This window comes from Ceratotherium simum, chromosome 4 (genome assembly GCF_057802395.1).
Source record: "Ceratotherium simum simum isolate JZ-2026a chromosome 4, ASM5780239v1, whole genome shotgun sequence".
NCBI classification, from domain to species: Eukaryota; Metazoa; Chordata; class Mammalia; order Perissodactyla; family Rhinocerotidae; genus Ceratotherium; species Ceratotherium simum.
The window spans coordinates 43,090,192-43,114,861 of record NC_141903.1 but is presented as its reverse complement, the minus strand read 5'-3'; the positions used below and the strand labels follow the sequence as shown (position 1 = coordinate 43,114,861).

Here is a 24,670-nt window from a genome sequence, read left to right as displayed (position 1 = left end):
CATTTTCCTTAAACCTCTGGCTTCCTTCCCTCTACCATTCTCAGCTGACAGCCTTACCTCACATTTCCTGCAACAATAGAAGATATCAAACAGGATGCCACCACTCAGGACTCATAATTTTGGGGGCTCCGTGTAAGATGAAAATGTGGGGTCCCTTGTTAAAAAAACTATTAAAAATGTCAAGATGGTGACAGCTGAGCATTAAATGAAGGGTGGGGTCCTTCTAAATGCAAAGCCCGCCCTGTTACCACTACATCTATAAATGTACCACAATGGAAATATCAGTCCTCTTTGAAAGGCCAGTTCTTCCACTTGTATTCTGGGTCCCATCCCTCCTCATCTTTTCAAGGACTTCCCTCTTCCATATAATAGTATAGGGAAGTTGATTTTGTTTAACAGTTTTATTGAGATATAATTCACATACCATAAAATTTACTCATTTAAAGAGTAAAAATCAATGGTTTTAATATATTCACAGAGTTGTGCAATTACCACACTTTGTCCACACTAAAAGAAACCCTGTACACATTAACAGTCAATCTCCATTCCATCTTCACCTGCCCTGAGTAACCACTAACCTATGTCTGTCTTTATGTATTTGCCTATCCTAGACATTTCTTAGAAATGGAATCATATAATATGTGGTCTTTTGTGACTGGCTTCTCTCACATTGCATAATGTTTTCAAGGTTCATCCAAATTTGTAGCACGTATCAGTGCTTCATTTGCTTTTATTGCCAAATAATATTCTATTGTATGGATATATCACATTTTATTTATCCACTTATCAGTAGACAGACATTGGAGTTGTTTCCACTTTTTTGACTATTACGAATAAATTCTGCTATGAATATTCACGTATAAGTTTTTGTGAGGATGTATGTTTTTATTATCTCTTGGGTATAAACCTAACTGGGTCCTATGGTAACTCCATGTTTAAAATTTTGAAGAACTGTCAAATTGTTTTCCCAAGCCGCTGCACTATTTTACATTCCCACCAGGATGTTTGAAGGTTTCAATTTCTCCATATAGTCACCAATATTTGTTATTATCTGTATTTTTGATTACAGTCATCCCAGTGGACGTGAAGTAATATCTCATTGTGGTTTTTTGTGTGTGTGTGTGAGGAAGATCAGCCCTGAGCTAACATCCATGCTAATGTTCCTCTTTTTTTGCTGAGGAAGACCAGCTCTGAGCTAACATCTATTGCCAATCCTCCTCCTTTTTATTCCCCAAAGCCCCAGTAGATAGTTGTATGTCATAGTTGCACATCCTTCTAGTTGCTGTATGTGGGACACGGCCTCAACATGGCCGGAGAAGCGGTGCATCGGTGCGTGCCCGGGATCCGAACCCGGGCCGCCAGTAGTGGAGCGCGCGCACTTAACCGCTAAGCCACGGGGCCGGCCCTCATTGTGGTTTTAATTTGCATTTCCCTAATGACAAATGATATTGAGTATCTTCATGTGCTTATTGGCCATTCGTATTTCCTCTTTGGAGAAATACAGGGAAGTTCTTATACATCAGCATTCCAGTGATGGTAAAGCTATAGTCAGGAAGAGATGCCTCCTAGGAACATAGCTTTTGAGAAGGGGCAGAACATACATGAGCATAAGAAATGGCATTTAATGCAAGAAGTGACATACTTAAATTGCAAGATGCTCGATTTGTATAGAAGTGTGTGTGTGTGTGTGTGTGTGTGTATGTATATGTGAATTGGTGGAGTCTGAAACTGAGACAGTATGCATGGAAGCAGGAAAGGGAAATGTAACCATGAGGAAGTGAAGAAGCATGGAAAAGAAAACATAGAAAGTATGGGGAAGATTCTTTTATTGCTTTAGGATAAAGAAGCGAAATTCAGGCCAACTTCAACTAGATCGCTAGGCTACAGAGAGCTCCAGTTGCCTAGTGGGTTACATTCAGCTATCCCCTCTTTCTCCCTTCCATCATTCCCATTAGCCCTCAAAAATGATCTACTATATCTCATCTTTAAAACAAAACAAAACAAACTTTCTCTGACCCTGTCTCTCCCTCCAGTTACCGTTCTTTTTCTCTATTTCCCTTCAGAGTCAAGCTCTATACATAATCTTTACTTCCTCATTTTCTTCTGTCCCACCTTTATTGAGGAAAAATTGACAAATATAATTGTATATATTTAAAGTTCACAAGTGATGATTTAATATACAGATACATTGTGGAGTGATTACCAAGATCAAGATAATTAACACATGCATCACTTCACATAGTTAACTTTTTTGTGTGTGCGTGGTGAGAAAGCTTAAGATCTAATCCTGGCAACTTTCAAGTATACAATACCATATTTTTAACTATTGTCACCATCCTGTATATTAGATCTTCAGAACTTCTTCTTCTTATAACTGATAGTTTGACCCTTTGACTTACATCTCCCCAATTCCCCATCCCCCCAGATCCTGGCAACCACCATTCTATTCTCTGTTTCTATGAAACTGGCCTTTTTTTTTTTTAAGGATTCCACATATAAGTTATACTATAGTATTTGTCTTTCTCTGATTTATTTCACCCAGCATAATGCCCTCTGGGTTCATACACGTTGTCGCAAATGGCAGGATTTCATTCTTATTTATGGATGAATAATATTCTATTGTCTATATCTACACCTATATCACATTTTCTTCATCCATTCATCTGTTAAAGGACATTTAGGTTGTTTCCATATCTCAGTTATTGTGAATAAGGCTGCAATGAACACAGGAGTACAAATATCTCCTCAAGATACTGATTTGGTTTCCTTCGTATATATATCCAGGAGCAAGACTGCTGGATCACGTGCTAGTTCTATTTTTAATTTTTTGAGGAACTGCCATAACGGTTTTCCATAATGGTTGTACCAATTTACATTCCTAGCAAAGATGTATACGGATTCCCTTTTCTCCACAGTCTTGCCAACATTTGTTATCTCTTGTCCTTTTGATAATAGCCATCCTAACAGGTGTGAGGTGATATCTCATTGTGGTTTTGATTTGCATTTCTCTGATGATTAGTGATATTGAGCATCTTTTCACGTACCTATTGGTCACTTGTATGTCTTCTTTGGAAAAATGTCTATTGAGATACTTTTCCCATTTTTTAAGTGGATTTTTTATTTTTTTGCTATTGAGTTGTGAAGGTTCTTTATATATTTTGGATATTAACCCTTTTAAGATATGTGATTTGCATACATTTTCTCCCATTCTGTAGGATTCTCCTTTACTGCTCACACAAAACACTCACACTTCTGACATTTCTGGTCACGAAATGTGTGGGGCTTTTCCCCACAACAAGCAATTCTCTGCAACACCAGTTAGGTGTCCTACAATTCAACTTAATTCTAACACTATCTATCTGAAAATAATGTCAGATCCCACAGGTTAAGGGCTCAGGCCCACAAGACTGCTCCTACCCTACTTCAAATGCCAAGTGCAAGTAGTAGGTCCCCAGGGTACCCACAATTTCTGTCAAATCTGGCTACAAATCAGAGGTTCCCACCACCCCCTCCTCAGTTTCGATTCATTTGCTAGTGCAGCTCACATAACTCAGGTAAACACTTACTTACATTTACCAATTTATAAAAGGTTATGATAAAGGATGTATATGAACAGCTTAAAGAGATACATAGGGCGAGGTCTGGAAGAGTGCCAACTGCAGGAGCACATTAATGTGCTCTTGAATTTGGTTTGCTAGTATTTTGTTGAGGATTTTTACATCTATGTTCATCAAGGATATTTCCTATAATTTTCTTTTCTTTCAGTGTCCTTGTCTGGATTTGGTATCATGGTAATACTGGTCTTGTACAATGAGTTTGGAAGCATTCCTTCCTCTTCAATTTTTTGGAAGAATCTGAGAAAAATTGGTATTAATTCTTCTTTAAATGTTTGGTAGAATTCACCAATGAAGCCATCTGGTCTCTTTTATTTGGTGGAAGATTTTTGATTACTGATTCAATCTCTTTGCTCATTATTGGTCTGTTCAGCTTTCCTATTACATTATGATTCAGTCTCAGTAAGTTGTATGTTTCTAGGAATTTATCCATATCTTCTAAGTTATCTATTTGTTGGCATATAACTATTCATAATAGTCTGTTATGATCCTTTGTATTTCTGTGGTATCCACTGTAACGTCTCCTCTTTCATTTATAATTTCATTAACTTGAGTCATCTCTCTTTTTCTTTAGTCTAGATAAAAGTTCATCAATTGTTTATCTTTTAATAAAACCAATTCTCAGTTTTGTTGATCATTTCTATTGTCTTTCTAGTCTTTGTTTCAATTATTTATGTTCTAATCTTTATTTCCTTTCTTCTGCTAACTTTGGACTTAGTTTGTTATTCTTTTTCTAGTTCCTTGAGGTGTAGGGTTAGTTTGTTTATTTGAAATCTTAATTTTTTCTTAATGTAGGCCTTTATCCCTATAAATTTTCCTCTTAGAGCTGCTTTTGTTGCATCCCATAAGTTTTGGTATGCTGTGTCTCCATTTTCACTTGTCTTAAGATACTTTTTGATATCTCTTTTGACTTCTTCTTTGACTCATTGGTTGTTCACAAGTGTGTTGTTTAATTTCCACATAATTGTGAATTTTCCAGCTTTCCTCCTATTATTGATTTCTAGTTTCACACCATTATGGTCAGAGAAGATACCTGATGTGATTTCAATCTTATTAAATTTGTTAAGACTTATTTTGTGACCTAACATATGATCTATCTTGGAGCACGTTCTGTGTGCACTTGACAAGAATGTGGATTCTATTTTTGTTGGCCAGAATGTTCTGTATATGTCTGTTAGGTCCATTAGTCTGAAGTGTAGTTCAAGTCTGTTATTCACTCACTGATTTTCTGTCTGTATCATCTACCCATTGTTGAAAGTGGGGTACTATTATTGCATTGCTGTCTATTTCTGCCTTCAGATCTGTTAATTATTTGATATATTTAGGTGCTTCAATATTGGGTGCACATACATTTACAATTGTTACATCCTCTTGATCAATTGACCACTTTATCATTATATAATGATCTTCTTTGTCTCTTACTACAGCTTTTGACTTAATATCTATTTTGTCTGATATAAGTATAGCTACTCTTGCTCTCTTTTGGTTTCCATTTGCATGGAATAACTTTTTTAATCCCTTCACTTTCAGCGTGACTGTCCTTAAAGCTTAAGTGAGTCTCTTTTAGGCAGCATAAGTTGGGTTATTTTTTTTTTCACTCAGCCACTCTACGTCTTTTAAATGGAGAATTTAAACCATTTACATTTAGAGTAATTATTGATAGGTAAGGACTTACTGACAGTAAGGACTATCGCCATTTTGTTAATTGCTTTCTGATTGTTTTGTAGTTCCTTTGTTCCTTCTTCCTCTCTTGCTGTCTTTCTTGTGAATTGGTATTTTTTTGTAGTGGTATGCCTTGAATATTTTCTCTTTATCATTTGTATATCTCTTACAGATTTTTGCTTTGTGATTAACATAAGCTTTCATAACACATAGTTATAACAGTATATTTTAAGCTGATAACAAATTAACTTTGGCTGCATAAAAAACTTCTACACATTTACGTCCCCACCCAATTTTATGTTTTTGATGTTCCAACTTACGACTTTTTATATTTTTATACTTCCTCACTTTCTATAACTCTTGAATCTATTCCAACTTAGCTTGCTTCTCACTAATCCACTAAAATTATTCTTGCTAAAGTTATCAGTTTCCTTCTTGATTCTAAATGCAATTGACTTTTAAAAAATCAACAAACTTTATTTTTTAGAGCAGTTTGAGGTTCACAGCAAAACTGAGCAGAATGTATAGGGCTCCCATACACCCCTTATCCCCAGGCATGTGGGACCTCCTCTACTATCAACATACTGCACCACAGTGGTACATTTGTTAGGACAGATTAATCTATGCTGATAGTTATTTTTCTTCTCCCTGAAGAACTTCTATTACTATTTATCACAAGGCAGGCCTACTGGCAACAAATTCCTTCAATTTTTGTTTGTATGAGAAAGTCTTTATTTCTCCTTCACTTTTGAAGGATAATTTCACAGGGTACAGAACTCTAGGCTGGTGGGGTTTTTTTCTCTCAACCTTTAAATATTTCACTTCATTCTTTTCTTGCTTGGATGGTTTCTGAGGAGAGGTCTGTAATTTTTATCTTTGCTCTTCTATAGGTAAGTTTTTTTCCCTTCTGGCTTCTTTCAAGTTTATTTTTCTTTCAGTTTTATTTTCTGGTATTTGGATATGATATGCGTAGGTATAGTTTTTGGGGGTATTTATCCTGCTTGGTGTTCTCTAAGCTTCCCAGATCTGTGGTTTGGTGTCTAAAAGTAATTCTGGGAAATTCTCAGTCATTATTGCTTCAAATATTGCTTCTGTTCCTTTCTCTGTTTCTTCTCTTTCTGGAATTCCAATTATGTATACGTCACATCTTTTGTAGTTGACCCACAGTTCTTTTTTCTCTTCACTTTTTGGTTTTAGAGTTTCTATTGTCATATCCTCAAACTCAGATATTGTTTCCTCAGCTGTGTCCAGTCTATTAATGAGTCCATCAAAGGTATTCTTCATTCCTGTTATAGTGTTTTTGATCTCTAGTATTTCTTTTTTAATTCTTAGAATTTCCACCTCTCTGCTTATATTATCCACATGTTCTTGAATGTTGTACTTTTTCCTATAATTCCCTTAGCATATTAATCATATTTACTTTAAATTTCTGGTCTAATAATACTAACACTACTGCCATATCTGACACTGGTTCTGATGCTCATTCAGTATCTTCAAACTGTTTTTTGCCTCTTAGTATACCTTGTAATTTTTTCCTAAAAGGTAGACATAATATACTGGGTAATAGCAACTGCAGTAAATAGGCCTTTAGTAACGTAGTGGTAAGGTGTCGGGGGAGGAGAAGCATTCTGTAGTTCTATGATTAGGTCTCAGTCTTTTGTTGAGCCTGTGCCCCCGCACTGTGAACTTCACCAGTGCTTCTCAGTTTTTTTCCTCCCCTTAGGTGGGACAGGATGGGTAGAGGGGGCTGTAGTTGGGTATTTCCATCTCCCCATGTGGAAGGCTAGAGGGAGCTGGCATTGAGTATTTTCCTTCCCCCACTTGGAAGGGTAGAACTGGCTGGAGTTGAGTATTTCCCTTCCACCAGGTAGGTTGCTGATAAAACCCCAGCAAGTCAGGCTCTGGTAAAATACTTTTTCCTGAGGGCAGGCTTTGTTAAGAAGAACAGAATACTCCGGTGTATTTCAAAATGGTTCCTTTTCCCTTCCCACTACCGGAAGCATGAGGGGATTTTTCTCTGAAATTCCCTCTGAGGATCTGGTAGAGCTCCTGGAGGTAAGACTCACAAAAGTGTGGAGGCCCCCTAATGACTGGTCCCCTTGAGTTTTTAACTCTCAGAGTTGTCCACACTGAGCCACCAGCAACTCAATCACACTTCTAGTTTTCCCACCACAGGCCTGGTTCTCAGGGAGATTTCTGTTCACGTGTTTCTGCTCAAGTAATTGAGCAGTAATTTCTGCTCATGATTCTCTGTATCCACCTGTCTGTCTTTCCAAGTTTTGGTGCAGCAGTTTGCGTTGTGCTCTTACTTCTCTGACAGATCTAAAAAGAACTGTTGCTATTTCAGTTTGTTCAGGTTTTACTTGTTGTTATGATAGAGTGGTGATTTCTAAGTTCCGCACATGCTGAACCAGAAGCCAGAAGTCATCCAATTTTTCAAAATTCTTTATAACACTGGACCTCTAAGTAGCATTCAGCATTGTTGACCACTTCCCCTGTTAGGAGTAACACTCTTTTCTCTTGGCTTCTATGATACCATATTCTGTTTATTTTCCTCCTTCTCTCTGTCCACTCTTCCTTTTCTACCTGACTATAGAGTTTTCCAAGGATTGATCCTGGACCCTCTGCTCTTTCTCACTCTATTGATACTCTTACCCAGGTGATTTCATCTTTTTCCATGAATTTAAATATAGCTATAATACTGTACACTCCTCCTCTATTTTCCTGACCTGCAGATTTATAGCCAACAGCCCTTCCAACATTTTCATATTAATGTGCCTTCAGACTTCCTTCCTGTCTTTCCTTTCACATTAAATAGCACCTTTAACCAAAGCTTCTTAAGATAGAAACCTAGAAGTCTTGACACCTCTCACTCCTTCATCCTCTATATCCAATCCGTGACCTGTACAGGCAAAATTATCTTGAATCCATTCATATTTCTCCACCTCTCTTACAAAACATCCTAGTCAAAGCCTCCACAATCTTGCACCAAAAATCTTTGCAACTTCATAATAATGAGTCTTCTTGTCAATACTCTTGCTCTCTTTCAATTTGCTCCCTAATGTGCACAATGACAGTATGGTGTAGCGGAAAGACTACAGCTTTAGATCCAGAAAGACCTGCCACAAGCTGCTCAAACATATTGGTTAACACCCAAACCTCTTTTCTCTCATCTATAAAATAGGTAAAAACAAAACAAACAAGAAAAAACTTACCTGATAGTAATGCTATAAAGAAAAGATATAATTAATGAAAAGTGCTTAGAATAATGCTTAGCACTGAGTAGCCACTCAAATAGTAGCTCCTGCTACATACCAAATAAAGTCCAAATGCCTTCTCAAAGACCTCCCGATTCTAGGCCTAATGTACTAATTCACAAGTATTCCTCAGCATAAAACACTGCTCTGGCTACATAGCAAATGTCTTATTTTTATCTTAAATTAATGATTAATAAACATTCAATTATCCAAAAAGAAGTTGGAAAAATTGTCAATTTTAATTATCTTTCATTAAACTTATATAGACTACATATTCATGAAACAATAATGTAACCTAATTGCTAAACTCCAAAAATGTTTTAAATTATTGACTTAAATAGATGAAAAATAATTCCTATAAAAGTGATGGTTAAAAGCATGTCCTATATTAATGAAATTTATGGTTTTTGTAGTTATTCTGCTTCAATACTTGCTTTTTTCTTTGTTTTTTCAGAGGTTGAAGGGGAAGTTTTCTCAGAAAATAAAACTCCACAAGCTGCATTATCTATAAATAAAAACATACTTTAGTATTTTAATTATTTAACCTGTCATTAACTATAGGTACAGAAAAGAGAACTGAAATTTGAAAAAAAAAGATTTTACTGACTATGTCTTTGTAATAGTTTTAAAAGAAAAACTTAATATATGTTGAATAATCTGACTTGCTACAGATAGAGTAAAGTATTCTTTAAAATATCTTTATCTCAAGAGCTCTAGGTTTCACAGGAGTAAATAAACTCTATACAAAAGATTTACTTTTCAATTAGTAGAAAAAGTTTTATATGATTAAAATTCTTCATTAATTATCCTTCCATTTCTACTTTCCTGTATTTTCAGGCTTTCCCTTTCTACTGCAACTTTTTTTAATCAGCATTTAGAACATACCCAGGCCTCTTTCATCTTACCAAAAACTTTATCTGTACCCCATCCCCCTTTCTGCTACATCCCCTCTCTCCTCTTATCCATAGGCAAGTTTCTTCAAAGAGCAGTCCACATATACTAACATAACTTCCTCTCTTCCTATTTACTCCCAAACCCACAGCAATCTAGTTTCAGCTCCCACCAATATGAGCAGAAGCTTTCCTGTTCTACCTTACTGGACATCTCAGTACAACAGGCCTGAACATCTTCCCGCTCTAGCCCCTATTATGGCTCCTCTTCATTCTTGACTCTTCTCTTTTCCTCAGTCTCCAGACTCAATCCAAAGCAACACATATTTACTGAGTGTCTGCGATGTGCTAATTTTACCTATTATATGTACTTAATATTACAGTTTGGTTTTCCTTTATTCTTAACACCAGTACCTTGATTTAAGGCACCAAAAGATTTTCCTTTACATTATCCCAATAGCTTTTCAATTTATCTCCCTCTGCAGTCCACTGTTTACATTGTGTACCTAAAATACAAATCTAATATTATCTGCTTAAAACTCTTCAAAGGCTTTCCACTGCCCTCAAGTTAAAACTTAAGCTCCTTAACTTGGCATACAAAATCCTGGGTTTTATGATCCAGTATTACTTATATATTCCCAGCCTCATTGTGGAGGGTAATAGGTTGCTAAATAAAATCCAGGATGCCCACTTAAATTTGAACTTCAGATAAACAATGAATAATTTTTTAGTTTAAGTAGTTTCCATGTAATAGTACAAGCATGTGCAATATTTGCGACACAATTATATTAAAAAATTATTTGCTGCTTATCTGAATTCAAATTTAACTGGGTATTTTGTATCTTTATTTGCTAAATTTGGCAACCCTTGAGGCTAATCACTCCTCTCATCTTCATCTCCCAAGGTCAAGAGAAGTAGTAGGTTTGAGAGTTCTGTAAAAGACAAAACTGGCACCAAGATTTGGTAATAGATTAGATATAGGAAGTGTTATAAAGAGGAGGGTGTTGAGGATGCTCCCCATGTTTCTGGTTTGCTAAGCTACATTTGCTAACTGAAATGGAGGACACCGGAGAAGGACCAGATTAGGTCTTGGTCGTGACAATTCTCAGTCCTCAATTCTCGTTTTATTTAATCTCTTGGTAACTTTTGTTTTAGCTACTTCTAAATATTGGAATGTTCCATTTATATTCTTTTTATATGTCTCTTTTCTATTTATTTTCCCTTCCTAGGTGACCTCATCTAATCCTATGGCTTCAAAACATCTATACTCTGGCTCTAAATACTTATCTATAGCCCCAGTTTCTGCCCTGAACTCCAGACTCCTGTGTTACAAACTGCTTTCATGACATCTCCACTTGGAGGCTAATAAGCTTCTCAATGTTTTAATATTTTATTGAAGTATTCCATATATAAAGTAATGGGCACAAATCTTATATGCATATGTATTCACCCATATAATCACCACCCAGATCAAAATATAAAATATTTCCAACACCTCAGAAGTTTCCTATATGTTCTTTCCCAGTCAATTCCCTCTTTCCAAAAGACTACCGCTATTTTGACTTCTATCAGCCAGAATAGTCTTGCCTGTTCTTGAACTTCATATATATGGAATTACACTGTATAAACGTTCGTGTCTGTGTTCTTTCATGCAATAGTATGTACGTGAGCTGACAGATAAAATTTAATATGTCCAACCCAAATTCTCTTAATCATTCTCTCAACTTGCTCTGCCCTACAGTGCTCCTATCTTAAGAAATGATATCACCATTCATCTAGTTGCTCAAACCAATAATTTAAGACTCATCCTTGATTTCTATTTTTCTCTCTTACCCAACATCTAGCCTAATTAGAAAATCCTGGCACATCTGCCTTTAAAATATATTCCATATTAAACCACTGCTACCACCTTAGTCTCATACACCATTATCTAATCACTGCAATAGTTTAACAAGAGCTCCTTGCTTCCACTTAGTCCTTGCTTCCTCCTTAGTCCATCTCCACATAGCAGCCAAAATGATCATTCTAAAAAAAAATATATATATATCTGATCACATCATCCCTCTGCTCTAAGATGTGTTTCCCAGCACATTTAGAATAAAATCCCTACTCCTTACGACGGCATACAAGACTCTACAATATACTACTTGACTAGCTCTCTGACCACAATTTCAACCATTTATTTTTTCACTCTCTTTGCTCCCGTCACACTAACCTCTTTCCTCTTCTTCAAACATGCCAAGCACATTTCCATCTCGTGGCCTTTTCTCTTGTTGTTCCCTTTGCCTGGCATGCTCTGCCCCTAGATTTTCACATGGCCCACTCTCTCACTTTACTCAAGCTCTGCACAAATGTCAACTCCTCATAGAGGCCTATCCTCATTACCCTGTCTAAAATAGGATCCCTAGTCCCACTCTCTGTTTTTATTCTGCTTTATTTTTCTTCATTAGTCTTATTTATGATGTTCTTATATATTTATTTATCTGTTTATTATCTTTCTCTCTCCACTATAACATAAGCTTTTACAGGACACCTGTACATATCAGGGGGTAGATTGAAAAGAGGTTAAAATCCAGGAATTAGCCTCGAACAGCTCCCACATTTAATGGCTAATAGCAGTAGATAAGATTGCAAAGGAGATTGAGCAGGAGTTGCCTGAGAAGTAATTTCTTGTTTATTTGCTTGTTTCTATTACTGGACTATTGGATCCTTAAGGGCACGAAAACAGCCATTTCTTGGTTTTCTAACACTTAGTAAAGAGCCTGACACATAACTGTAACACAATTGGATTTGTTGAATTAAGGAATGTGTAAAAAGTACCTCTAGAGCAAGATGTGATCTATTCAATTTTAAATGTTATGTCAATCAACCACATAAAAGTAAGAATACAAAAGCATACATAATTCCAGAATTACTATTCTGCCTTACTACTAGGCTTTATAAATAACACTTTCCACAGCCAGAGCAAAACTTGTTATTGGGCAAGACCTAGGTAAAATCATGATTGTTTTTGGTACCCTAACCACTTTCCCTGTCATCACCTCTCTTCTGTTGTTCACAATTTCCCTTACTCTTTGATCTATAAAACAAATCCTCCTTCTAGTGCTCGCCCTCCACAGTAGTAGGTATTACTCCTTCTAAGGATGAGTGCTTTCACAGGTTTGGTTTTTATCACTAGATTAATTTCCCTTAGAATAGAAACTATCTTAATGATTTTTATAACCACAGTTCCTAACATAATTCCTGGCATTTAGTAAATGCTCATTAAGACAACTTCTTAAAGTAAAGATTACACAAAAAAACTTTTGTTTTTTTAGTTCATACAAACATTTATCAGGAGCAAAACTAGCAATTCTTCAAGTTTACCCCCAAATAGATGTTATAAAACTTGTTGCAGGAAATAAAGAGAACAGAAATCTGAGATACAGCAGAGGTTAATAAGGTTGTAAATGTCTTACTAAGTCTATTTTAATAATAAACTAAATAACAGAGTGTCTATAATGCAAGGCACTTTGATGATCCTTTTATTTTTCAATCATCACACATAACTCCAATATATCTGTTTACTGATTATTTTCCTCTGCTATGACTGAAACTGACAAGGGCAGGGAATATATATCACTCCCCACTGGTATATGTATATACCAATGCCTAGTACAGAGTACATACTCAGTAAATATTTATTCAATGAATTAAGGATGGGTGCTGTGGGGATGGTTAAGACTCACTTTCTAATCTCACCTATCTTCATTTCTTAAATACAACCAAGCTAAAAAGCACTCTGTTTCCTAGGCTATCAATTTTCTTAATATATACTGCATTGTGACAAAAATAAAGAAATACAGAATTATGAAAATGATTAGTTTCACTATTTATTACCTGATTCTGAATTTGAAGTACTCTTTGGTTTGGGAGAAATATTTTGGTCTGCTAACATCATCACCCTAAATTAAGAACAAATTAACGATGTTCTCTTAATCTTTCAGTAACTTTCAAGAATCCTCAAATAATACTTAAAATAAGGACATTTATATGCAATCAATTATGCTGTAGAAAAAATACAACTGGTTAGAAAAAAATGTTATCATATCTATATGAACAAATAGTTTAATAATAAAAGGCAACATATTTATACATTTATTGGTGTTAGACAATATGTGCAGAGGACAAGGCATAGTGTTTAGAATTAGATAGACCTGAGTTTAAAGCCCAGTACTGCTACTCACACTTGGGTGGCCTTCAGAAAATTACTTAACCTATTTTGAGTCTTGGTTACCCCATTTACACAAAAGGAATAGCAATTTTGTTTCCCAGGATTCTTGTGGTAAGGATCTCAAGTAACATGGCAGATAATGCTTTCTTAAAATTAATATCCTTTTCTTTTTTATACTTTCACAAATGAGACCACCTCCAAATCTATCTAAATGTGTAGGAGAAGATTAGCTATTACAAGAGAAATATAAAAAGATCAAAGCCCAGCCTGTGACCACCAAAATGGGATTTCTGAGTCCCTAGCAAGACAAGGGAGTTTAAAACCAAATGTGAGGAGATGATTTTCTAAATTCCTATTACTGGTTTATTGAAGCGTTAAACTCAGTAAGCAAAAAACAATTTTATTCTTTCATATTTCCCCTTTAAATTCATCCTGTCAAAAGAGTACTTTTTCTTGTCCCTGAATGAACTCTCAGGTGTATTTCATTGCTTTTGTGGCATTCTCTTGTAGTAAACAGTCATTTTTAGGTAATAAAAAGCCCAACACCAGACTCTTATTATCCAGTTTAAATTTCTTCCTTTTCCCAACTTAGGCCTGATTTAGACTCATAAGCTGCAGTGAGGAAATCAACCATGGCTGGTTTCTTCTCTATTTCTTGTTCTTTTTCCTCCTCCATTTGGTAACTACTCTTTGGGGTCCTCTGGCATTGGAGTAGGGGGAAGGGGTTGTAGAAAAGGACAAGAAAGGTCTTTCTTGATCTTGACTGATACTATGATAATACACCATTGGTGCCCTTTGGGTGTGACAGATAATCAAATGCTGACTCTTTCAAATCTGAAGTATTTTGAAGGGTTCAGTAATAGGATTTCCCTACCCCCGGGGTTCTCTCTCTTGCTGCTATTTATGATCTCCTCAGCTTTTGCCATTTGATGATAGAACTTCCAGTCTCTTTCAATTGAGTTCACTTTGTCCTTTGCAGAAAGTCTTACTGGGCATGATCCCTTTCAAGAAGATCCATAACTGGCTCCCTTCTGAGGGATCTATGTCTGACCTATGGGCATTATGCACAAATCTTTGTTGTGCCAAACTCTGAAAGTACATCTAGCTTCCTCTTTATTCTGCCATTCTAAAGCATCTAACAGACCCTCTGGCCTTTAGACTTTTCTGTGAGTCAGAAACCCAATTCCAGGGGACATATGTCAAACTTTCCAAATGGTTCTCTTGGAGCTTCCTCTCTTGTGTTGAGGTGAGGGAGAAGTCTCCCTCTCTCCTTGCATATATGACTCCAATAACTCTTACCAAAGAAATACACATTCTTGGTCATTTCACCCTTTCAGTGCATTCTTGGCCTTTTCTTAAATAGCTTGGAGATTGGTGATGGGCTAATCCTGGAAGAATCGGGTTTTTACCATACCTTTTACAAATTCTACATAGATGGTTCTACAGAGAGTAGGGATAAAGGTAATTGTCATTTTTATTTTGTTTTCATCTATTGAAGTCACTGTCCAAAATCTAAGACTACATGAAAGCCACATTTAACATCCTGCTACATTCCTTAAGTTCCTATTAACATGTGTAGATTAAGGCTTGGTGGACATAACCACAGAGTTTTACTATTAGCCATACAATATAGAAAGAACTCAAGATGCGACCAAAGACAGATCCCTCCTCCATACCTTCCAGCCTAGAGGATTACTGAAAGAGAAAGAGGACAGAGGCTTAGGAAACAAGAAGTTAGACAACGTGAACTGATTTCTTTCCCTCAAGCCCAAAATCTGGAGGTGGGGGTAACAGGTGGGAAGATGACATTAGAAGAGGGGAAGAGAAAGCCAAACGTAGAGGAAATGTGTGCCCAGCTTCGTTTAGAATTCTAGGAGGAGACATCCACACAGGGTGGAAACTCAACATAAAAGTAAGAGCTTGGGATATTCAGGCAGATGGGGCCTCAGTTAGCCGTCCTGAGATCCTTAATTCCTGTACATTGTGAACAAGTTCTCAAGGTTCCTCATACCAAAGGCAATGCAGAAGGTGGTCATATTTACAACCAAAATACCTGGCATAGGGCTGCTGTGGTGAGGTGACTCTACCACAAAGGTTGTAGAAAGCAACCAAGTCAAAGTCTGAACAGAAGACTTCAATGAGACTCAAGGGGTTTGGGGTAGCAACAAAAGCTAAGGTGAGGAAAAATCAGCAGCGGAGGACCTCAGTCCCTAAATAAGGTCATTATTTCACCAATGACTTTATCTGTGGAGTCCATCCCAGGTATAGAACCAGTCTTGAGACCTGCAGCACAAATTAGCAAAAATCCAGAGACAACTTGTGGATTCCAGACACCCTCAAGCCCCAACTTCACCCCCTCCCCACCTCTGGCCTGCCTGTATGCCTACACTCCTATGTTTAGGGTGACTATTTTTGTCCAAACTGGGACCTTTCTGACAGTAAAAGGGAGCTCTGTTAAAAATTATGTCAGAACAACAGGCACATAATGGGACTGTTCCAGGCAAATCAAGAGGTATGATCGCCTACCTATATGCCATGCTCAGAAATATGGAATGGGGAGAAAACCTGAAAGACTCAGTATTCACCCGAAAGAGACTTTTAACCCTAACTGGATGGCATTAATAAGTAAGTTTAACTCATAATTTCTCAGCTAAATAGAGGAGAAAGACGATGAGAGCCCATGAGAAGTTTAGATCAGTTATTTTAAAAAATAAATAGAGATATATTTTCTTTGCACATCCAAGTGGTAGGTTTTATTTTTCAAAGATAGGGCAGCATTTAAGGGAGACAGGAAATAGGATCAGACACACATAATCAAGTTATAACACTCAGGCAACAGTCAATGAAGTGGGTCTACACAGATCTTACAGCCATATAAACAAAATTCCTTTTCTCCATTAGGTACTATGTCTAAGTTGTAGGGTTTTAACTTTGTGAATGTACTACTTAATTAAAGAGAATGCCAAAATGTCTAGTAGATAACAGGTGCTCAAAACTGGTATCATTATTCTCCAAACATCACTCCTTCCTTCTTAAGAATATATTGCACTGCAAATTGTGGAAAAGATTAAAAAAAATGAGTCCATCATCACTTCTCTCTGGTGACCTTAATAATTTATCTTTAGAATTTTCAATGTTATTCACCAAAAAAGAATAATTCACCCAAGAATAACAGTAATAGATTTTCTTTTCTTCAGAAGTTTCTCACCATTTAAATACAAGCCTATTTATAAGGAGGCTGTCACACTAATGTTATTCTTTTCTTACTCTATGTACTTTCCCAAGGGGACAACCATGCCTTCAGCCCAGAACATTTCCTTTGCTCTCCAGGCTGGGATATCCGACTGCTTGCTAGATATCTGCACTCCAAAATACTGTAGGTATTTCAGTGTTTTCCAAACTAAAATCATTTGTCACCCCAACTCACTCTTGCTTTTCTATTTGTGTTCCTTCACCCAGTGAATGAGTCATCATTCATCTAGTTTCCTAAGTCAGAGGGCTGGGGGCCAACTTGGATTCCATCTTCTTCCCTTAACTAACCGATCACTAAAAACTATTGGTTATCCCTCCTAAATTGTTTTCAAATTTTTCCTTTATGCTATCCTTGCTGCTAAAGTTCAGATCCTAATCATGCCTTACTTGGAATGCTACAATAGTCATCCCCTTAATCTAAACACTTCTTCTAAGCCATCTTTTTCTTTGCTGCAGGAATGATTGCTCTAAGACAGAAATATGATCATGCATATCTCTGTGAAGAGGTGGGATAACAGGCAAGAATTTTGGTTGGGTAATATAAAAGTTCCACAGAAATACGCTCTCAATAATATACCACTTCTCACTCCCACACACTCATCAGCATAGAATACCTATGCTATAGATCCCCACCAAAGAAGACAACATTGTACTGTCTACCATTTAATTCTGGTAAAAAAAAAATCTAGTTATAAGACAGTAAGAATTGTACACGATTATTCGAAGGACACAAAATCTACAAAAAGCTATAGACTTTTTCCTTATATCTCAAGAAGCTGAGATCCAAAATATGGCTCAATTAAGTCATCTGCCTCTTAACTCTTATGGCTTATTTTTGTTCTATTCCCTTTCCTATCTATAGCTCCTATTAAAAATTATATTTCCTTGGTTTCCTTGGTTCTAAATTTGTTTTTTGTTACAGGTTTATTGACATAATTCACATACCATACAACTCACCCACTTAAAGTGTATAATGCAGTAGCTTTTATTATATTCACAGAGTTGCGCAACCATCATCACAATCAATTTTAGAACATTTTCATCACCCTAAAAAGAAACCCGGTACCGGTTAGCAGTCAATCTCCGTTTCTTTCCAAACCTCCCAGTCTTAGGCAATCACTGATCTGCTTTCTGTCTCTATAGATTTTTCTGTTCTGGATACCTCATAACGACAGCAACCATAAAACATGTGGTCTTGTATGACTGGCTTCTTTCACTTAGCAATATTTGTGGGGTTCATCCATGTTGTAGCATACATCAGAATTCATTTCTTTTTGTTGTTGAATAATATTCCACTATGGATATCCCACATTTTATTTATCCATTTATCAGTAGATGGATATTTGGATTTTTTCCACTTTTTGTCTATTATGAATAAAGTTGCTGTGAACATTCATGTAGAAGTTTTCATGTGGACATAGGTTTTCATTTCTCTTAGGTATGCATACCTAGGGATGGATTGCTGGGTCACATGTAACATTTTGAAGAACTGCCAAACTATTTTCCAAAGCACCATTTTAAATTCCCACCAGCAATGTATGAGAGTCCCAACTTCTCCACATCCAGGACAACACTTGTTACTATCTGTCTTTTTGATTATAGACATCCTAGTGAGTGTGAAGTGGTATCTCATTGAAGCCTACTTGCATTTCCCTAATGGATAATGATATTGAGCATCTTTTCATGTGCTTATTGGTCATTTGCATATCTTCTATGGAGAAATGTCTGTTCAGATCCTTTGCCTATTTTTAAATTGGGTTATTTATTCTTTTATTGTTGAGTTGTACGAGTTCTTTATACAATCTGGATACAAGTCCCTTATCAGATATATAATTTGCAAATATTTTCTCCCATTCTGTGGACTGTCTTTTCACTTTCTTGATTGGTGTCTCCTGACTTGTTTTTAAACTTGTATGAATTTTTTTATATGTTCCTTCAACCTTTGAAGATTAAGCTGTTAGAAATTTTCATTATCTTTTACAGTCCTACTGAAAATCTTTCAGAGGCTCCCATCATATTCAGGATAAAACAAAAATCCCAGCCCTTAAGACCATTCATGATCCAGACTATGACAACCTCCTTGAACTTAGATACTGTCTCTCTTACATACGCCTTACCCTTCAGTCTAAATGCCCCAAACCAAACTCTTGATCTTCCCCCAGTAACATGTTTCTCCTCAGTCTTCCCTATCTTAATAAATGGCAACTCTATCCTTCCAGTTGTTCAAGCCAAAATTGTGGAGTCAGTCTTGACTACTTGCAGACTCCACCATTCAGTCCACCAACAGATCCCATTAGTTCTACTTTCAAAATACATCCAAAGTCTGACCTCTCACTACCTCTACTCTTACTATTCTGGTCCATACTCCAATATCTCTTGCCTATATTTGGGCAACAGACTCCTAACTATAGTCTCCCTAACTTCTAAACTCCTCCTCAGGAGTCTATTCTTACCATGGAAGCCAGGATGATTCTTTTAAAACAAAGGTCATATCATGTTATCCTTCTAAACCTTTCAAAGGTTTTCCAAACCACTTATATTCACCTATAATGCCTTATATGATCTGGCTTCTTGCTTCTTCTCTCACTTCATCTCCTACGTCTTTCCTCTTCCCTCACTCCACTCCAGGAGCCCAGGCCTCTTGCCTCAGGGCCTTGCTCCAGCTATTCCCTCTATCTGGAATGCTCTTCTCTCCAGTGAGTCAGACAGCTTGCTCTGTCTCCTTCTTTAGGTCTCTGCTCAAATGCTCCCTTTTCAATGATGACTTCTTTGACCACACTACTTAAATAGCAAACCACCATCCCAATACTCCCTAGACCCCTATCTGGCTTTATTTTTCTCCATAGCATTCATTACCATATAGCAGAGCACAAATATACTTGCTTATTTGTTTATTGTCCATCTCCTCCAACTAGAATGTGGACTCAATGAGGGCAGAGATTTTATTTTTAATCAACTTTGTTCACTACTATATAGCTCCAGCAATTAGAACAATTCTGGCATGGAGTGAGTCCTCAACAAATATTGAATAAATGAACACCTGAATTTGTGGGCTAACAGTCATACCTGCTATATAACTATTAGAACACAGAGTTTTAAAAAGCACAACTTAAAAAATGTTAGTTCTTACATTTTTCTGTGGTATTTCTGATAGTCTTCTGAAGAGGTACCTAGGAAAGGAAAAAAAACCAATCTATTAAAAATATAATTCAAACACAGGTCAGAGGCTAAAATTACTCTAGGTAAAAATAACTATTTCCTCTAAAATACATGCTGATAGTGCAGTTTACTTTTATAATTTTATCATTTTATATTGTTTTTACATCTGCCACTTAAATTAGGAAGAAGCATTTTCTAATTTTTTTTTTTTATAATTTTATTTATTTTTTTCCCCCTAAGCCACAGTAGACGGTTGTACGTCATAGCTGCACATCCTTCTAGTCGCTGCATGTGGGATGCGGCCTCAGCATGGCTGGGGAGGCGGTGCGCCGGTGCGCGCCCGGGACCCGAACCCAGGCCGCCAGCAGCAGAGCGCGCGCACTTAACCTCTAAGCCAGGGGGCCGGCCCTGGAAGAAGTATTTTCAAAATACCAAAATAAAACAAAATTGTTGTAGAATTTTATGAGATGCAGGAATCTATCATCTTGTATTTAGATAGTTCTTTATAATTTTTGAAGTCCTTTTACATCTGATATCTTATTTGATTCTTAAAACAATCCTGTGTGGCAAATATACCAATTTACTATCCCCATTTTACATATAAGAAAAAAATAGCTGGTCAAGTTATAAAACTAATAGCTATATGCCTGGAACTTAAACTCAGGTCTCATGGTTCTCAGCCCAGTACCAAATATATAGATATGCATATTAGTAGATTGATTAGTCAAGAGAATGCCTACCAGTCAGGATTTTACTGCCTAGGTACAGTAGAATATTACTAGGAATCTAAAAAATCATGGTAGTAGTCTTCTGAAAAGTTTATAACTCTCAGCAGCTGCAGAACTCTGCTTACATTAAATTGGAATTTAAAAATCCCAACAGTTAAGCGAAAGTTAAGTGAATGGTGGCTCCCAATCATTGCAAAGCATTTCCCTGAAAGGAAGTTTCCGAAAACATAAAGGACTACTGTGGACCCTTATCATCCAGTATCTACTCTTTGCTTTTGCCGATAACAGTCTCCTGCTTTTTCTTCTGATGGTCCAGACATGGCCTGTGACTCAATGCAGTAAGAGCCCTGCATCTCCTTGGCCAAAGGGACTGTTCAGGGATAGGCATATAAACTAATTTAAGCCAATACGTAAGGCCCAGGACTTCTTGTCAAATCACTGGGAAAGAGAAGCACTTTTTTCATTGGATTTGAGGCTGTGAGTATATAAGCCTGGAGCTAAAAAGGGTTGCTATATGAAGGGAGCTTGGCTGAGAGCATAACTGACATAGAGGGATCCTGAGCTGAGAGATGGAAAGGAACTGGGTTCTATTGATATTATTTGAAACCCTGGATCAAGTTGTACCTGCATCTGATTTACTGCTGGATTTTTCAGGTACATGTGGTATAAATTCCCTTTTTAACCTAATACAGTTTGAGGTAGGTTTTTTTTTTTTTTTGTCATTTGCAGCGGACAAATAACCTAACTGAAATACTTGCTAAAGAGACAGGCCATTTTTTTGGGCACTCTACATCACCAAAGGAGGTGCCAAACTAAACATAACACAAAAGACAGGGCCTTCAAACACTGTTAGAAATATTGCCATCCAGACAGCTATCAACTCTCCCATAAAGGACCCTGAGCCCAATGCTTAGTTCTTTGACTGATATTTCCCCTGCTTTGCAGTAGGCTCTGGTAGGTGGGCTGACAACATCCATTTCTACTCCCCTCTCCATTTATCCATTTTCCCTTGCTTTGTACCACTATAGAGGCTATGAAAGCAAAATACTTGGTTTCCCAGCATCCTAAGGAGTCAGTAGATATATGACTCAGTTCTGCTGAAGAATTTCTGGGAAAGCTTTTGCTCTTCTGATAAAAGGAGATGTACATGGCTGGTACTGCCCTTTCTCATTCTTTCTGCATGGAACACAGCTGTGATGCCTGGAGGTTTAACAACCATCTTACACCTATGGGGTGACAAGCCAACACACATGGTAGTAAAAGGATAGAAAGAGTCCAGGATCTTGATAATATGAGTGAGCTGCTACACTAGCTCTGGCCTTGGAAGAAAAGTAAATCCAATATAAATACACATTTTTTTTTGCATGACAAAAAAATACCATAAACAAAAAAATAAATGACAAGCTGGGAGAAAATATTCACAATATATACCACAGACAAAACACTAATATTCTTAATATATAATGAACTCTTAAAAATTGAGGGTAGGGGTCGGCCTGGTGGCGTAGCGGTTAAGTTCGCGTCCTCCACTTCAGCAGCCTGGAGTTCGCAGGTTCAGATCCTGGGCGCAGACCGACACACTACTTGTCAAGCCGTGCTGTGGCAGGCGTCCCATATAAAGTAGAGGAAGATGGGCACAGATATTAGCCCAGGGCCGATCTTCCTCAGCAAAAAAGAGGAGGATTGGCAACAGATGTTAGCTCAAGGCTAATCTTCCTCACAAAAAAAAAAAAAAATTGAGGGTAAAGGATAAAAAACCAGATAGAAAAATGGGGAAAAGGCATGAACAGAAAATTCACACACACACACACACACACACACACACACAAAGTAAAAATGACCCTCAAACATAAGAAAAATGTTTGAACTCACACATAATTAGGGAAATGCAAATTAAAATAACACTGAGATACCATTTCTCACCTATTGGTGAGGATATGGGGAAACAAGGACTCTAATACATTGCTGGTGGAAATGCAAACTAGTACAGTCCTTCTAAAGGAAAATTTGGCAATACTCAACAAAACTATATCCATTTACCTTTTGACCCAGCCACCCTACTTCTGGAAATCTACCTTGAAGATATACCACCAATAATATTAAAAAAACATCATAAGTTTATTCACTGAAGCATTGTTTGTAATGACAAAATATTGGGGAAAAAACCTAAATACCCAATTCATAGGAGAGTGGTTGAATAAACGAAAGTACATCCATACAGTGGAGTACTATGCAGCTGTAAAAAACATGAGGAAGATCCCCGTAAAACCATATGGAGTGATTTCTAGAACATACTATTAAGTGGAAAAAGCAAAATTAAAAGACTATAATCATGCTATCCTTCAGGTAAGAAACAAAAGGATATAAGAAAATACATAGGTATCTGTTCATTTGTGCAAAAGAAATATAAGAGAGAAAAACCATAAACAGAAGACACTGGTACTTATAAGGGGTGGGTAGGAAAGGGGTAGAAAGAAAAGGGGAATGGGAGCAGGGGAGCAGGAAGAAAGAGGAAGTGATACTTTTCTGAGAATATTTTTTTGTATAGCTATGACTCTTAAGAGCCATAGTAATGTCTCACATACCTTCACATAGCCCCCTCTCCTTGAATAAATAAACAAAACCAAACAGGATGGGAGAAACAAAAATTGAATTGAACACTAACAAATGAATCTAACTATATTACAAGCAAATAACAACTTTTCTGAAAGGGGAGGGGAAGAAAAGAACTAACCTACATAACTTATTTTGACTAGATTCTGTAATGCTAAAGACAAAAAGAACTGTACATAAATGCTGTAATCTATTTAGTAAATGTGTTTCTCACAGGGGTCTGGTTTAACAATCCTAAAACTTCTTTATGTGTATATTAGAATTAAATAAATAACAAAATAAATAATGAAAGTATTGGATTTAAACCCACAAAATCAAATAAATATTCATGAGTCCATACTGATATAAATAATTGAATAAATAAATGGCAGAAAAGAGACAGTTCTTCAACAGTAGAATTCCAATTAATAAATTTAGCAGGAAAGAATAAAGTAGAAAATCACCATTAGATGGACACCACAGTAATCACTGTTGCAGTCAAGTTCCTCTGGTGACTGGTAATATCAGTGAAAGAAAGTTTGAGGAGAAAGAGGATTTACAGAGTCTCAAACTATCTTTTTCTACGTATTTATTAACTACAAAGGGAAACTAATAACTTTAAAGTGGAAAAAACCAGCAGATACCATCTTAATCAAGTAATTAAGTTTAACATCACCAGTAATAAGATATATTGACATCAGGAACTCCTTAATACAACGTACTGAGAAGGGTGCAACATCATTTCTGTGGTGTTCTTATCAAAAATTGCATAACCTCATTTTAGTCATGAGAAAACATTACACAAATTCAAATTGAGGGACATTCTACAAAATAACCAATCAGTAATCTTCAAAAGTATCAAGATTATGAGAGACAAAGAAAGACTGAGGAACTGTAACAGACTGCAGTAGACTACAGGAGAAACAACCATTTAATATACAGTCTTGGGGCTGGCCCCGTGGCTTAGTGGGTAGGTGAACGCACTCCGGTGCTGGCGGCCCGGGTTCAGATCCCGGGCGTGAACTGACGCACTGCTTCTCTGGCCATGCTGAGGCCGCGTCCCACATACAATAGCTAGAAGGATGTTCAGCTATGACATACAACTATCTACTGGACCTTTGGGGGAAAAAATAAATAAATAAAATTTTAATATATGATCTTGGATAGGATCCTGAAACAGAAGAAAAGACATTAGTGGAAAAACTGGTCAAATGTGAATAAGGTCTGTAGTTTAGATAATAGTTTTTATACCAATGTTAATTTCCTGAATCTGATCATTGTACTAAGGTTATATAAGATAACA

The 24,670-nt window shown here is 36.7% G+C and overlaps 1 protein-coding gene across 2 annotated transcripts in view; it reads right to left on the bottom strand.

The window, feature by feature from the left end:
- The window catches only part of MEIKIN (meiotic kinetochore factor), a 104,621-nt gene that overhangs the window by 63,801 nt on the left and 16,150 nt on the right, over positions 1–24,670 (bottom strand). For both annotated transcript variants that reach the window (XM_087430308.1, XM_087430307.1), the window contains exons 7-9: positions 20,019–20,058; positions 13,303–13,367; positions 8,968–9,038 (exon numbers count right to left, since the gene is read on the bottom strand). In XM_087430308.1, the coding sequence (XP_087286434.1) occupies positions 8,968–9,038; positions 13,303–13,367; positions 20,019–20,058 (176 nt within the window). The remainder of the gene's footprint in view (positions 1–8,967; positions 9,039–13,302; positions 13,368–20,018; positions 20,059–24,670) is intronic.